General features: G+C 43.4%; 1 protein-coding gene across 1 annotated transcript; it reads right to left on the reverse strand.

Annotated features, from left to right (window-relative positions):
* Positions 1 to 1,169: 1,169 nt before the first annotated feature.
* On the reverse strand, positions 1,170 to 14,005 carry LOC114911277 (SUN domain-containing ossification factor-like). The gene is given in 19 exon segments (XM_029254824.1): positions 1,170 to 1,569; positions 2,087 to 2,142; positions 3,179 to 3,270; positions 3,400 to 3,554; positions 3,882 to 3,986; positions 4,120 to 4,207; positions 4,366 to 4,657; positions 4,660 to 5,618; positions 5,951 to 6,056; positions 7,193 to 7,276; positions 7,809 to 7,874; positions 8,154 to 8,245; positions 9,095 to 9,150; positions 9,321 to 9,341; positions 12,926 to 13,031; positions 13,169 to 13,276; positions 13,594 to 13,659; positions 13,769 to 13,892; positions 13,996 to 14,005. Coding segments are annotated over 19 exon segments (2,964 nt in total). The 3' UTR covers positions 1,170 to 1,191.
* Positions 14,006 to 14,229: the final 224 nt, after the last annotated feature.

Genomic DNA, 14,229 nt, shown 5'->3' on the forward strand with positions numbered 1-14,229 from the left:
TACTGTAAAATCTTGTATTCCACGGCAGTTGTGTATAAAGCAACAACAGCTCCATTTTCAAGGTAAAAACAGATTTGACAAAAACAGTGTTTCAGTACCATGCTGTGTGCCATTATTCTGGTCATTACAGTGGACACAAAAATGATCTTGGAGGAATTTCCCAACAGTAAATCTCAGGCAGGGAGACATGCGCAACACTTAAATAAATAAATACATAAATATAACCATTGGCAGAGCCAGACCTGCAAGGACCTTTCTGTTGACTGTGACGTCTTCACACAAACTAGTCGAAGCAACATTCCCTCCCCCACACACCACTGTTGGTTGGGTTTGCTGGATTTCAGATGTGGTGAGGAATAAAATCCTGTTTCACATAAGGATGTGAGTGTTGATTACAGGGCCATTCTTGACTTGCTTAAGAAGCATACAGAATGAATGAGTCACATGCTCGGTAACACTTTCAGGTTAAAGGAGGACTAAATTATAGTAAGGGGCATGGCAGTATATACTCCCTTCCACAATCACCCGTTGCACATTGTTGCTTTAAGAGGTTTGGGTTCTAAATGCACGAAAAAAACACTGGTCCCACAAAGAAGGTAGTTTAGTGTTATACTGAAGGAAAGGAAATGAAATGAGAAAACCAAAGAAAACAATGGACCTGTCTTGCTGCACACTTCATGCCAATTTGAGTAGCTTTATATATCTCCAAAACACAGAAAGGCTTCCGGGCTCTTCCCTGCTCTGTCTGGACTCCCATCCTGCTCACCGCCAGCTGTAGCGCAGGACTCCAGACGCTATGCATATTCCATCCAAACACTGTGCTAATCCTGTAGAAAAATCCAACCACGCTAAAATGATCTCCTCTTATTTTTTTCCTCTTTTTATAAGAATGCTCTCCTGAAAAGAAAAAAAGATCTTCAACCTATCAAAGCTCTAAAAGGGACCAAAAGGCACATAAACAAGAGGTTTCAAGAGCGCATGTGTAAGGTCAGGGGAATCACTGTCCTGTGCTTGCCGCCATGATAGTGGAGGATCTCTCAGCCATCCCCAAGCCATGGCCGGCAAGTCCTGTTCACCTCCCCATTTCTGCCCCCTGTCAGTGGAGGGGATTCCACTCAGGTGAGGGTGAGGGCCAGAAGAGGAAAAACAACAGAGAGAGGGTGGTCGAGTGGGGTGGTGATGGTGCAAATATCAGACTTGGCCCGAAACCGCTGTCACCCCAAAGGTCCCGATGCCCATATCTTTGCTTCCCTTCATAATGTCCTCCAGAGTTGGCAGCAGCTCCCGCGTGCTCCGGCCCTGCTCATTCAGCCGGGAGCGACGGCGCTTGAATGCCTTCTTCTCCATCCGGGTCATGGGCGCAGGCTGGCTGCTGGAGAGTGGCTCGTCTGAGTGACAGGAGCCTTCGGAGCCACCCTCGGAGGTAGGGTCCTTAGAGGGAGGTGGGCAGGCCTCCCCCGGCGGCGGTGGGGTGCCATTGCACTTAGGCCCTCCGTTAGCTACTAGCAGCCCGGGGACGGAAGGCTTCAGTGTCTCCACCTTGTCGCCCTTCATCTTGCATCGCTTCTTCTGAGTAGGAAGAGAGAAGGCGTCACAAAGGGTGCAAAGCACTAACAGGAGTGAATAAATGAAAATTCTCAAAAGCAACTTTATCCACATCTGTGCTTGACAGTTTGTCACACAAGTAGCTGTACAGCAGATATGTCACAGACTTTAAGTACAGAAAGAAAAAAAAGACAAAAACACATGAAATCAAATGAGAATGATTAACAACATCTTGAACATAAAAGTTGTTTTGATCAAGTTGAACACCAAACAGGGCAGGAAATGGGATGTTCCAAGGAAAATTAATTTGGATAAAACCTCACTCACAAAACAGTACAGGTTACACAAGGATACTCTACTCTACTCCAGTCTGTCCTCACCAGTGAGACACTGGCAGCAACACAAGCACAGAAGCAGTTAAAGCTCTACTGGAAAGCAGCTGACCCACAGTTCAACAGAATCACCAGTACATGAGCCTGACAAGGAAGCTGCAGCCAACCAAAACACCAGTAGGTAAATGGACCTTTAAAGTAAACTGTACCTTTTTTTGGGGCGAAAACCTTAGAGGTTCTACAATGTACAAGTCATCTGGACCTACTAAAGAGGGAAAAAAGGGATGGAGGTTAAATGATGGTATGGGAACACAAGCCAGTTCAAAGCATGAGCTGTGCACTTGCAGGTAGTAATTCAAATTCATTTGAAAAGACAGAAAAGCTGTGTAAATATTCACCTGAATCCATTAAATGCCCTCTGGACAATTTTAAATGAAATTAAATAAACAGCGTGGGCATCATAATGTGCACATTCACGCAAAGCTGCACAGAATGACGAAGCCTTTTCACACATTTCGGCCGGGTAAAGTCGACCCAATTTGTTGTTACTACTTGCAAATGTGCTACGTGTGCCAGCCAGGCAAACCGTGAGCTAATTAACCTGTGATTTAACCAAAACGATGTCTGGAAGACAAACCAGCAATGGTAATTGCACAAGCTCTTGAGCACAACTGTGGCATGAGGCAAACGTGAGAGACAGAAGTAATGTTTCATGAGAGACTGTAAGCTGGAGGTTTCTATCCTCCATCCTTGTAGCTCAGCTGATAGTGTTATGTTGTAGCTGGGATGGTACTTGGAATGACTGTGATCAAATGATGGAAAATGGAAAATGAACCTACCCTTCAGCATCCTGGCTTCCTTACATTAATGCAAGTAATAAACTCTTCTCCCCTCCCCTTGTACTTGGAATCAAATTTTTAACTTTGTGAATGTTGGGAAACAAGTTCTTTGTTCCAGTGTACGATATCCTCCTGAAATCCAGCCATTTCAAATTTCCAAAACTGTACATTAATGTGGGGTCCTAATGCACCTTAGCACATGTTTGGGGTGGGGCTTGAACAACATTCTAGAAATTCTACAAACATAACCCTAACCTTTTTTTCTGGGTCTCAGGAGGATCTCTATCATTTCTTAGATCCAATGGATTTACAAGAGGGACGACACACTTTACTGCACAGAGCACAAGGGTAACAACGAACTGTGTGTGAAAACACAGGTTAAAGGTCCCATTTGCACAGGGCAGGGTATCATGGCAGACTTCACTTTCCAGGGATTACAGCGAGTTCTCTCAGCACACTTGCCTTCTGAAGGGGGGAACTGGAATGACTTGGACCGCACAAGAGGGCATGAGACTCTCCGCTTCAGACTCATGTCGTCATATGAAGAGAAGCACCTGAAAGGCAGACAGCACAGTTAAACGAAAAGAGCATTGTGACCGGGGAGGGAAGGGGACTGATCAAAATCATCAAAATTCAAAAAAATTAAGCCACGCCTTTCCTAATGCACACTATTTATAGGGTACCTCTTGGGACTGGGATAGTGGTTGCTCTTGGGGAGGGAAGAGTTTGAGTTTGGGGGAGGGGCGGCAGAGCCTCGGCAGCACTGGATGCACAATAGGAGGCTGAGTGACAGGCACAGCACCAGGGACACCACCAAGTAGCTCTGCCGGTCTGACACCTTCAGTTCAAAACAGCACACAGAAACATACTCAGAACAAAACAGTCAGCCAAAGACACAGATGCAGTCCGCAGACAGGCAGAGGTAGAAACAAGTGTCTGGAAGAACTGTAATGGTTAATTAAGGCACTCAACTGATGCCTAAAGGTTGCTGCTTCAGCCTCTACAAATCCACAGGAAAGGTTGAAAAGGCACATCTTGGGACGAGGCTAGTAGTGTGTGTAAAATATCCTATTGCAGTCAGTCAGTGTGAACAAAAATACTTTAACCACAAAGAGTACAGTAGGGAGCAGAGACCAGAGCCAGGGGCCTGCAGCATCCTCATTACCTCATTCTGCAGTTGGCTGACTGTGAGGGACAAGTTCAGTACCAGCTGTGTGACATTCTCCAGCTGACTTTGCAAGGCTTGGATGGATTCAGTCTGCCTCTGATCCTAAGAAATTAAACGGAAATAAAGGAATCTTACTTGTCTGTCACACCTTTAACTACTACAGAACTTTAGATACTTTGGATCCTCGTTGGGAGGGGGGCACATATGAGGACTGAATGTTTCAGAGACTCATCACCTGCTCCTCTGCAATCCTGGATGTATTCTGCAACTTTATAATGGTCTTGTTAAAGGCCCGCTGCATTTCCTCCATCTGCTTTCGATACCTGAGTCAGCCGACAGATTTCAGTCAGACATTCAGACGGACAGGAAGAACAAATAGACAGGTGGAATCTGTTAAGTGCATTCTCATACATCATTTAAGTCAGTCAAGTTCTCAGTGAAGTGCATGTTTGCCAACTGCCAAGACACATACAAGTCTCACCTCTGGCTGAGCTCCTCTAGGTAGCGACTGCTAAGAGACATATTCATCTCCAAGGCTTTGATGCGGTTATTGAGCCTCATGAAGACAGATTCCTTCTGGTTGGAGCCGTGTACCTGGTTGCCGTTGCCATTGCTGTAGGTTAGCTCAGAGGAGTTCTGCAGCTCAGCATAGAAATCTGTGGCAGTACGAGGTAGTGGGCCACTGCCAGAGGTCGGTGTCAGAACACTGTCCTCCATGGGTTCCTCGACTTTAGGCTCCAGGTGGAGCACTGGCGCCTCGGAGGGCTCCACAGGCCAGCTCTGGGGGGCTCTTCTGACGCTAGCTTATCAGCATCTGTCTCAGGAAAGGTGACTGGATGATCAGATGGATTAAGGACATCAGAGACCTGGGTAGCTGTAGGGAAGGACTGAAAGGAATGCTCCAGCATTGTGTGGGATTGTGGATCAGGCTGTGTGGAGACCAAACTGGGGTGCTCCACCAAAGAGCTAGGGGTGCTGCTGGAGGCACTGCTGGTGGAAGGGCTTCTTCCATCCAACTGAGTTTCGGGGACACCGTTCAATAATCGTGCACTCGTGTCAAGATCAGCTCCACCAGAAGTCTCTGGGATTTGCTCTGTGGGTGTGACCACAGGCAGACTGGCTTCAAAGATGCTGAAATGGGGAAAGGAAGCTGTCTGGCTTGGCTCAAGCAGGGTTGGCTCAGGGGCAAGCCCCACAACGTCCTTGGCGAGGGGGGACAGCGGGACAGAGGATGAGTCCACTGTGATGACCACTTCCTCTTTCGGCAAAGAGTGCCCCGTTTCCATGTCTTTCTCCATGTGTGACGGTAGCTCCCGCTTTGACGGTGAGGGGGGAGCATTTGGCAGTGCTGGTACAGTGTGGATCCTGGCCTGAGAATCCCGTCCCTTCCGGTGGCCACTGCGTGCACGTTGCCGAGCCACAGCTACAGAACAGCAGCGGTGCAGGAACTCCTGCAGGGTGGCAACGCAGGACAGGGCAAATAGGCCACCACACTGTGTGAGGCTCTCTTGTTGCCGCAGGTCAGGGCCCCGCTCCTCCTTTGGCTCTTCTTCTGACTCCTCCTCCTCCTCCTCCTCCAGGAGGGTGACCGTTGACTGGCTGGGCTCCTCCTCATCTTCCAGCACCAACGTCACAATGCGGCTCTCTTCTGGGAGTGCTGGAGCAGGGGACTCTGTGACAGCCATCACTTCTTCTTCCTTTGCAGAAGGGCTCAACCCCAAAGTGTCCAGTTGACTGGGGAAAAAAGTGCAGTGAGACAATAACTAGCATCTTTATCCATCTCAAACATTTTTCAACTCTATAATCCCACTTGCACACATTCTCACAAATATTGAAGTACAGTGTGCTTTTGTATGTCGACTGCTTTGAAAGAAAAACAGCCCTTGATCCTCACACGTGCAATGCAAAGGACACAGCTTTAGGACAGGGATAGGAGCAAGAAAGAGTTCTTGAAACCAAGCATACTGACAGACCAAGAAAAAAAAAAAAAAAAAATCCATGAAACAGTGTGTAGGCTGTTAAGTCCCCACAGGCATAATGCTGAATGACGCAGGTCTGACACCTACCCTGAAGGGGAGGAGGGGGCGGGGCTCGGGGTGGAGGGCAGGCTGGACCTCAATGCAGAGTCTGTGGACGTGATCGTCACATTCTCCGCTTCAGTGGAAAAGTTGGCTGTGGGGGGGAGTTATGTTTCTTCAGAAGTAAAAACTAAACACACATAAAAAAAAATAGTAATATTTCACTCCCTTACAATTAACAAAGATGTGCACTGTGCAAAGTCCCTCACTGCTGCATGCCAAATGAACATCTGGAGCCAAATCAGATCAAAAACAGTCAATGTAAAAAAGCACATGGGGGTCAGTGAGTGCTAGGGAAAATAGCCACCACACATCCATCTGTTCCCCATTAGGGCTGAGAGCGAACCTAGTCACGTTACCAATTAGCAAACATTTGCTTATGGCAGGTTAAAAGCATGAAACAAAGAACATCCTTTATGCTGAGGGAGAAAAGATGCAGGAAGTTAAACGGTTTATGCTGCTCCCTGTTCCGGTGATCTTACAAGTGACTGAGGCAATGCCAGCTCCAAGATGTGATCTAAGAAAGCAGACTCCAGTCACACCTTTGTAAAGCAGTCCAAAGACTTGTGTAGCAAATGAAACTAGAGAGCTCAACTCAAATCATGTTTTGCTGCACTAATCCATTATTAAAGATATATATGGCAACAGTTCACAACAGCTTGCTAAATAGACTGTAAACAAGCTCAATTAGCATTTATTTTTTCTACAACTTTGAAACGAATACTTGTAAGGAATAGCATGTGACAGAACCAAATCCAAATAATATTCGATAGCAAGCCATAGGAGAACAATAATAAAACTCCTCTGCCGTGTTCTCCAATAAAACAAAACTTGCCAGGTTTCTGTTTTTTCAGATTGTGGAACCTGGTATCCCACCATTATGAAAGCTTTTGCTCAGTTTCATAATTACCGCAATATCCCTTCATTACTGCAACAGACAATGGAGAGGATTTAGTAATCAGCAGCCAGGAATGCAGAAAATAAGGAAAAACCATCCAGAACAGGGCCAAGCTTCATTCTATCAACACAAATCTATTTAGCTAACTGCTACAGGGCAGTAGTTAAGGGAAAAATGCTGACAGAGCAGTTTCTGATCTTGTCAAAAATCAGTGCACGCAGAGGACTGCAAAAATTACGCAAGTAGATTTAAGACAGAAATTACCAAAGTGTTCCTACACCCACCCAGAACTGAAGAGGGACTGTAAAGGACTATAATGTGTATTCTGTTACCTTCTGCATCTGCCCCTTTTTCAAGCTCTGGTGTTGCCCCCAGCACATTGGCAGCAATGTTGTTGACCATGTTCAGAATGGCATCTGCAGGGTGAACGGACACACGTGCAAACACACACATGAACACCCTCTCCTATTAAACTGCTGGCAGAGCAGGCCCCAATGATAAGCAGTTACACCACTGCAGGCCTCCAGCGTACAAAAACCACAGAACTGGCAGACCGAGGGGGGCCCACAAAGAGAACACTAGGGCTGGTATATGGAGTCGATTTATTTTTCCCCAGAGGAAGACACAGTAATATTTTGGAAGACCTCAATCCACTGGAGGAGGGGCTGAATATGCAGCTGACTCAGCCAATAGGACTGAGGCACTGTGACCTCCCACTTTCATCCTACTGAGGTTCTAACAGTGGACAGGATCAGTGTTGCCTACAGCTGTTTGTAAAATCACACACATCCTTTTATGCTTCTTAGGGAAGCAGCCTCTGTATCCTACTTCTTTACAGCCACAGAAAAACAAACTAACTTTAGTCAAATTTGCATTCTTTGGTTGCTATGCTACATTCAGAATTATTTCTTTGGTTAAGCTGTCAGAGATGGCTCTTCCCATGCTTACTTGTTGCCGATCCCAAGAGGTTCTTAGAAGATTTGTCTTCCATTGGTACATAGCCAGGTGGGTAATCTGTAGAGTGGAGAACTTGTACTTCAGTGTGTGTACGATCCGTCTGATAGCTCTGCTGATCACTTAAAGCTGGTGGTACAGTCATGAGTTACATGTACCACCAGCTTTAGCTGATAACTTTGCCCTGGGCAACTTTCAATGTCAAAACTGTTACAATTATGTTATGGAGTTTAGGGTAACAATCACATCATAACCATAGATTAAGCATTTATGTAAAAACTAACATTTTTAAACATGTTAACACAAACAGTAGACAAACTGTTGACTTAGTGGACTTACCATAGTCCTCATCCAGGTATTCCAGTCTCTCAGAGGCATACTGCGGTTCTGCTATCTCCTCATACTCCTCCACCATACTGGTACCAAACACTCTGAACGGGAAAGATGAAACGGTATTTTTATATGCATAGAATGCCAACTATGCAAATCCACAGATGAGCACCATGCATCACTAACACAGGCATTGTTGAGGCACCCTAGTCTTCTTCAACTAATCACTCCGTAATCAACAAACTCTGCAGCGAACTGCAACGAACATTGAACTGATGCGCTGAGTGACACTGGCAAACGTCCTCAGAAGTTGTCAATAGCGCCCTTGGCCTAGTCTATGGACCGCAGGAGACAAAAGGAGAAATGAATTCAAGTATTCTGCAAGAGTAAGTAAAGCTGAAGTTGGTGGTTTGGGGCAAATGGCCAACTTCAGCCCTTCAGTGCCAGAGAGGTCCCTGACTGTTATGCAAGTGTTGTCTAAATTAACTGCCATGAAAGTGTCAATTTAGTGTGCTGCTATTCTGTCAAATACTGCATTACTGGCCAGAAAGCACATTAGAGAAAAGTACAAACAAACAATTTAGAGGAACATCTTAGATGACACATCCACTAGGATTTATTTGAACTCGGTGTTCCACATCTCTTTTGCTGCTTCTTCCACTTTGCGGTTTTCAGACCAGTTTTTGTTCAATAACAGTAAACAAAATTAAATGAAACCATATGCTATATTCTCAGATACTATCAATACTGTTATTCTTTTAATTATTACGTTTTTAGTAGCTCTCATGGAAATCTGCCTTCATTCAAGAATATTGTGTTAATAGAAGTGATTATTGTACAAGCAGTTTGCATTTTTATTATTCACAAACCAAGGTCTTTAACTCCTTTACTGTAAATTCTGCTGAATGGAAATGATTTTAAAAACTTGCCTTCAAATCATTACACTTTACCTGATCAGACTCAGGGGACAAAAGTGCTCAGATCCAAAGTGGGAAATCAGTTCAACCTAGACACCAACGAAAAAGCTTAAGAAATGGGAACGTCACACTAATATTCATTTATAGTATTAACAGTGTAAACTGTAATTTTTCAGTGCTTCACTGCCATGCATTAATGGTGCCACCAACATTCCCTACGACCGTGCACCGAAAACCACAGAAAAAGAAGAATGCTAACCTTTATGTATTTGATGAACATCTGAAGCAAGAGAAACAGGGCAGAGAGAAAAACAGAAAAAGAAAGTTAAAAAAAGGAGACTTGAGACATGCTGCAAGGAAGTCAAGCAATTTTGTTTCTTACCGTGACAACACAAGCACTTCACAAAATGAGGCAAAGGGGCAACAGAAGACAGGAGAGAGTGAAAGCAACATACATGCTCATCTGAAGAGAAAAATTTTGTGCATGTACAAGACAACACATGCTAAGAGAAAATGAAAGCCTTGTCTTCCAAACACTGCTTCAGTTGGCAGGAGATCAATTTGGGCAAGGAGTGTTACCCCAAGGTCTTGCTCCAAGGCAGAGCAAACCTTCAGCTGTAGAAAGCTACAGTATACTTTTTATTAGTCTTATGAACAGCACTGGGTCACAATGTAGAGACAGGGACAGCACACTGAGAAACTGCAAATATGTCCACATATATAAAACAAAGACAGAATGTCAAATAGCTGCAACATTTCACAGGTGTGATCATGTAGCACTATGTACTACAGTTTGTTCCAGGTCATCCAGACATTCTAGATTTTCTCTGAATTGTCATGCAAATCAAAATTAATTTTTCAAGGAAAGAAAACTCAACACTATTTATACACACATTTATAGAGCGAACCTCAGGTGTATAAAATACATCTGATTGCCAAGTACATAAGAATAGTGAGACTATGTTTCATAACTTCATCAAAAAAGGAATCTGGGTTGCAGTTTACAGGGGAGAAATAAAATTTTTCCTCAAAGGTTTTCTGTGTGACTGGGCAGACCCCATTCCAGTCAGCTCGCATCTCATCACATTCCCAGAATAAATGTATCAAAGTGCCCAGGGAGAGTTTACATTTAAAACACAGCTGAGATGTCTCTGGGAACATCCTGCAAAGTTGCAAAGGAGTGAGGTACATTCTCTGGGAGAGCTCGAAGTTTTGTTCCTGGATGCTGACGGAATTGCAGGCAGGGAAGGCTTTGGCACATATAGACGATCATTTTTCATCACTAAACCAAGCGATGGTCATATTCCTACGTCTCCCTAAATGCATTCTAAGTGCCAGTATCAACACTTATGATATGTAATGCAGAGATCATACGCTTTGAACTCTTGTTACTTTTGTCTGTAGCCTATCCTCCTTTTCAAGGGCTCTAATAAGATGTAGTAGCTGTAGATATCTTTAGAAGTCCAAATCGGGTAAACCAAAATTATTTCTTAGGCACCTGAAATTGACCACTTTTTTATTTGTTAAAAAATAAACATAACATATCCAATGCCAATTTAGATAACCACTTGTGGAGCCCATTATGGGTAACTGGGGGAAATTTGCACTGGCAAACATAATGATGGTATGTTTGAGATCCCAAATTATCTCTTAATGTCTGTCCAAACTAGGTGTGTTGAATATGACAAAGTTCTCAGGTAAGGATGGAATCTTATGGAACATCTGACAATGTCAGAGACCTTAATGATCTTGGGTAACTCAAAACTGACTAAATCAACCTGGCGGCGCAGCAGGTTTGGCCAGGTCCTGCTCTCTGGTGGGTCTGGGGTTCGAGTCCCACTTGGTGCGCCTTGTGACGGACTGGCGCCCTGTCCTGGGTGTGTCCCCTCCCCCTCCAGGCTTGCGCCCTGTGTTGCCGGGTTAGGCTCTGGCTCGCTGCAACCCCGCTTGGGACAAGCAGCTTCAGCCAGTCTGTGTGTGGCTCAGTAGTAAAATCTCTTATTCCGTGCAAAAGCCCTACCACTTTCTTTCAGTTGGAGAGTTGATTATGGGCTATTTAGTTTCAAAGAAATGTTGAAATCAACATACCTATTTTCTTTTAAATCTGGCCAATTTGTAAAATGGTAAATTTTTGAAGAGGCATTACAGCAGAGGTCAAATATTCATCCTAACAACACTAATTCTCCCAAATACTGAAACTGGTAATAGATCCATTCAGCTTTATCATCTATAACCTGCCTAATTAGTGGTAAGCAGAATAGTTGTATTGTATAGTGGTAATCAGTAGTTGGTCTTTAGCAACTGATAAAAATCAGGTGTGATTTTTTTTTTTTTAAAAAAGATACCCAAAATCACAAACTGCCAATTTGAAAGGATAATGCTAGTCAGAATGAGCAGTGTAAACCTGCATAATCAAAGATTTATAGACATTAATTTTACAGTGTGAAATTAGTTATATATTAGTATTTAGTATATTTAAGTATCACCTTTGGAACTGCTGTGACTGATATTTGAGGGTTAGCCAGGTACATGAGCACATCAGGAGCATAGAGAGAAATAGGACAGGTCCTCATCTACTCTTATACCAAACATTTCTCCTAAGAGCTTTTATTAAATTTTCAGTCATAAGTGCAAATAGCAAAGGAAAAAGCAGTAAACTTTTAATTTAGGATGCTCAAAAATCCAATTCATACCATCAGGTTGCTGTGGATTCAAAATTTTGATTCTTCTTTGAAGGCTGTAACACATAGCTAAATACATTTTAAAAACAAAGTCACAGCACAGATGGCAAAGAACACTAGAAGAGACAGAATACATTTTGTTTGACAGAGGGGGGGAAAAAAAAAAAAAAAGATTAGTATCAATCTAGAAGTGCTTGAAAAGCATTCCCCCTTACATGAAATTACTTCCAGCTCTTATAAAGCATTTGCAGAAAAAACACAAACACACATTCTTAAACTATCAGAATGCATATCCCTGGAATTACCCTGGCATTGCCTGTTTTCTTAACCAAAATTTAAAGGTGTAATTTGCTGAAAAGTAGTTTGATGATTCAATTTTCCAATAGGCTTGAAAAAAAAAAAAAAAAAAAAAGTTATATTACATTTACTTATTTAGCAGATGCTTTTCTCCAAAGCGACTTCCAAAGAACTCTATGTAGTGTTGTCAGCCCACACACCTTATTCACCAAGGTGACTTACACTACTTACACTGGGTCACTCATCCATACACCAGAGGAACACACTGTCACTTACACACTGTGGGGGAACCTGAACAGCATGTCTTTGGACTGTGGGAGGAAACCCACACAGACATGGGAGAACGTGCAAACTCCATATACGCTGAGCAGGGATCGAACCCACGTCCTTTCGTACCACCCAGGCGCTGTGAGACAGCAGCACTACTCGTGCCACCGTGCCGCCCAAAAAAAAACAACTCTTCTCAATAAGCAACACTGATCAGCTCTTTTTTACTGCAAGCCACATGTTTAGTTCAAGCAAGGTCACCAGTGATATTATCCGAACACTAACTGTGCAGCAGCATGTGGTCTTTGAGCTTTCCATGTGACAAGGACAAAAACACTCCAGTGCATCAGGGATTAAAAACAAGAGCAAAATCTGCCACTGAAGAACAAAAGCAGCAGGATCTACAGGCAACTCTACGCCATGCTCTCTTGTCTGTGCAGTCCTCATTTAGCTAGTCTCTATAAATTACTACCACATGTTATGATTTATCTGAAAGGGCAACATCCACCTGCTCCCTCATGCATATAATCTAAGAGATCTCTCAAGAAAGAAGTCCCTAACCTCTCAGATCTAGGAAGAGGGTCTCTATTGGTTTGAAGGAGTGTGTACACAGCCCTACCTTCACATATTTGGCATACAGCTGTTCGTCCAGAGGAAAGCTCTGCACTGTTCGCTCGTCACGGGCATGGAATGTGCCCAGCTTGATCCACTTGTTGGTTGGATATCTGCAATTCCCAATGTATGATTTTTTTTTTTTTTTTTGTTTTCTGTAAAAATCTCTCCATTATGACTAAGGCAGATGCACCAAAATTCAACAATTTCACATTGATTGACAGAAAACACAACTCAAAAAACAACTAACCTGTCACTGATGGAGACCAAAAAATCTTTGGGAGTGGAAGAGAAGAGTTCAAAATTTGCGATGTCCAGCTGTTTGACTTGAATAGGTTCACACAGTTCAATGACAAACCTGTAGAGGCCAGAAAAAGGAGTAGGACGAGAACTAGGAAAACAGAAGAACTGACCCGTGGCACTCGATCCCCAATACGGAGCTACCTCTTAAGGAGAATAACCATTAGGAGAATTACTGGCCCATCACAATATCTGTCACATGTATATATACACAAGCCTGCAGGCATATACATACAAATGCATATGAATCACATGTGGATGAAAGGAAAAAATACATAGTTTGAGAAGGGCCAAAATGAAGGGAAAAAATAATGCAGTCAGCACAGTTCAAGCATAAAGTGGCAAAACAAGTTTCAACAGCATACAATGACTCACCAAATCTTGGTGCTACAGGGGTTAACATGTAAAGATCCATGTTCTCCATCAAATTGCAGAGGTGCTCTGTAACAAAACAACAAAGTTGCTGATAAAGTACAGCAGTTAGGTGAAAACTAGTAGACTTGACAAGATGGCTGCTGCTCTCTACATGCTCAGAAGAACCTGCCAGTACCTTGGCCTCGGCGTTGGCCGACAAGATTTGGCCCCACACTCGACAGAGGCATAGTTGTTGAAGTTCTTCTGTACCTTCTTCACTGTGTGTGAACTTCCGCTGGAGGTGGTATGCAGGGACTGGCCTGCCAGAGAAACAGATGATGCAGGAGCTCACAAAAGCTCAACATTTTTTTTTTTTCCTCCCATCACCAGGTTACAAAGACAATTGTGTTTTTGGGTACATACAGGTACGCATGATGTGGAATATTTATCTGTTTTATAACAGTGAAAAGAAAGGCATGAGAAAGACACAAACAAACAAGGAGGCCCTTAACCTATCAAAAAGAAAATAGTCAAGAGTCATCTAATCCATCGGTGGGTTTTTTTTTTTTTTTTTTTTTAATCATTACATATGTACTCATTTAATCTTAAAAACTACTTTCAAAATGGTAAATAGCCTTTGAGTTTTTAGTATCTTCA

Source organism: Scleropages formosus, chromosome 9 (genome assembly GCF_900964775.1).
Source record: "Scleropages formosus chromosome 9, fSclFor1.1, whole genome shotgun sequence".
Taxonomy (NCBI): domain Eukaryota; kingdom Metazoa; phylum Chordata; class Actinopteri; order Osteoglossiformes; family Osteoglossidae; genus Scleropages; species Scleropages formosus.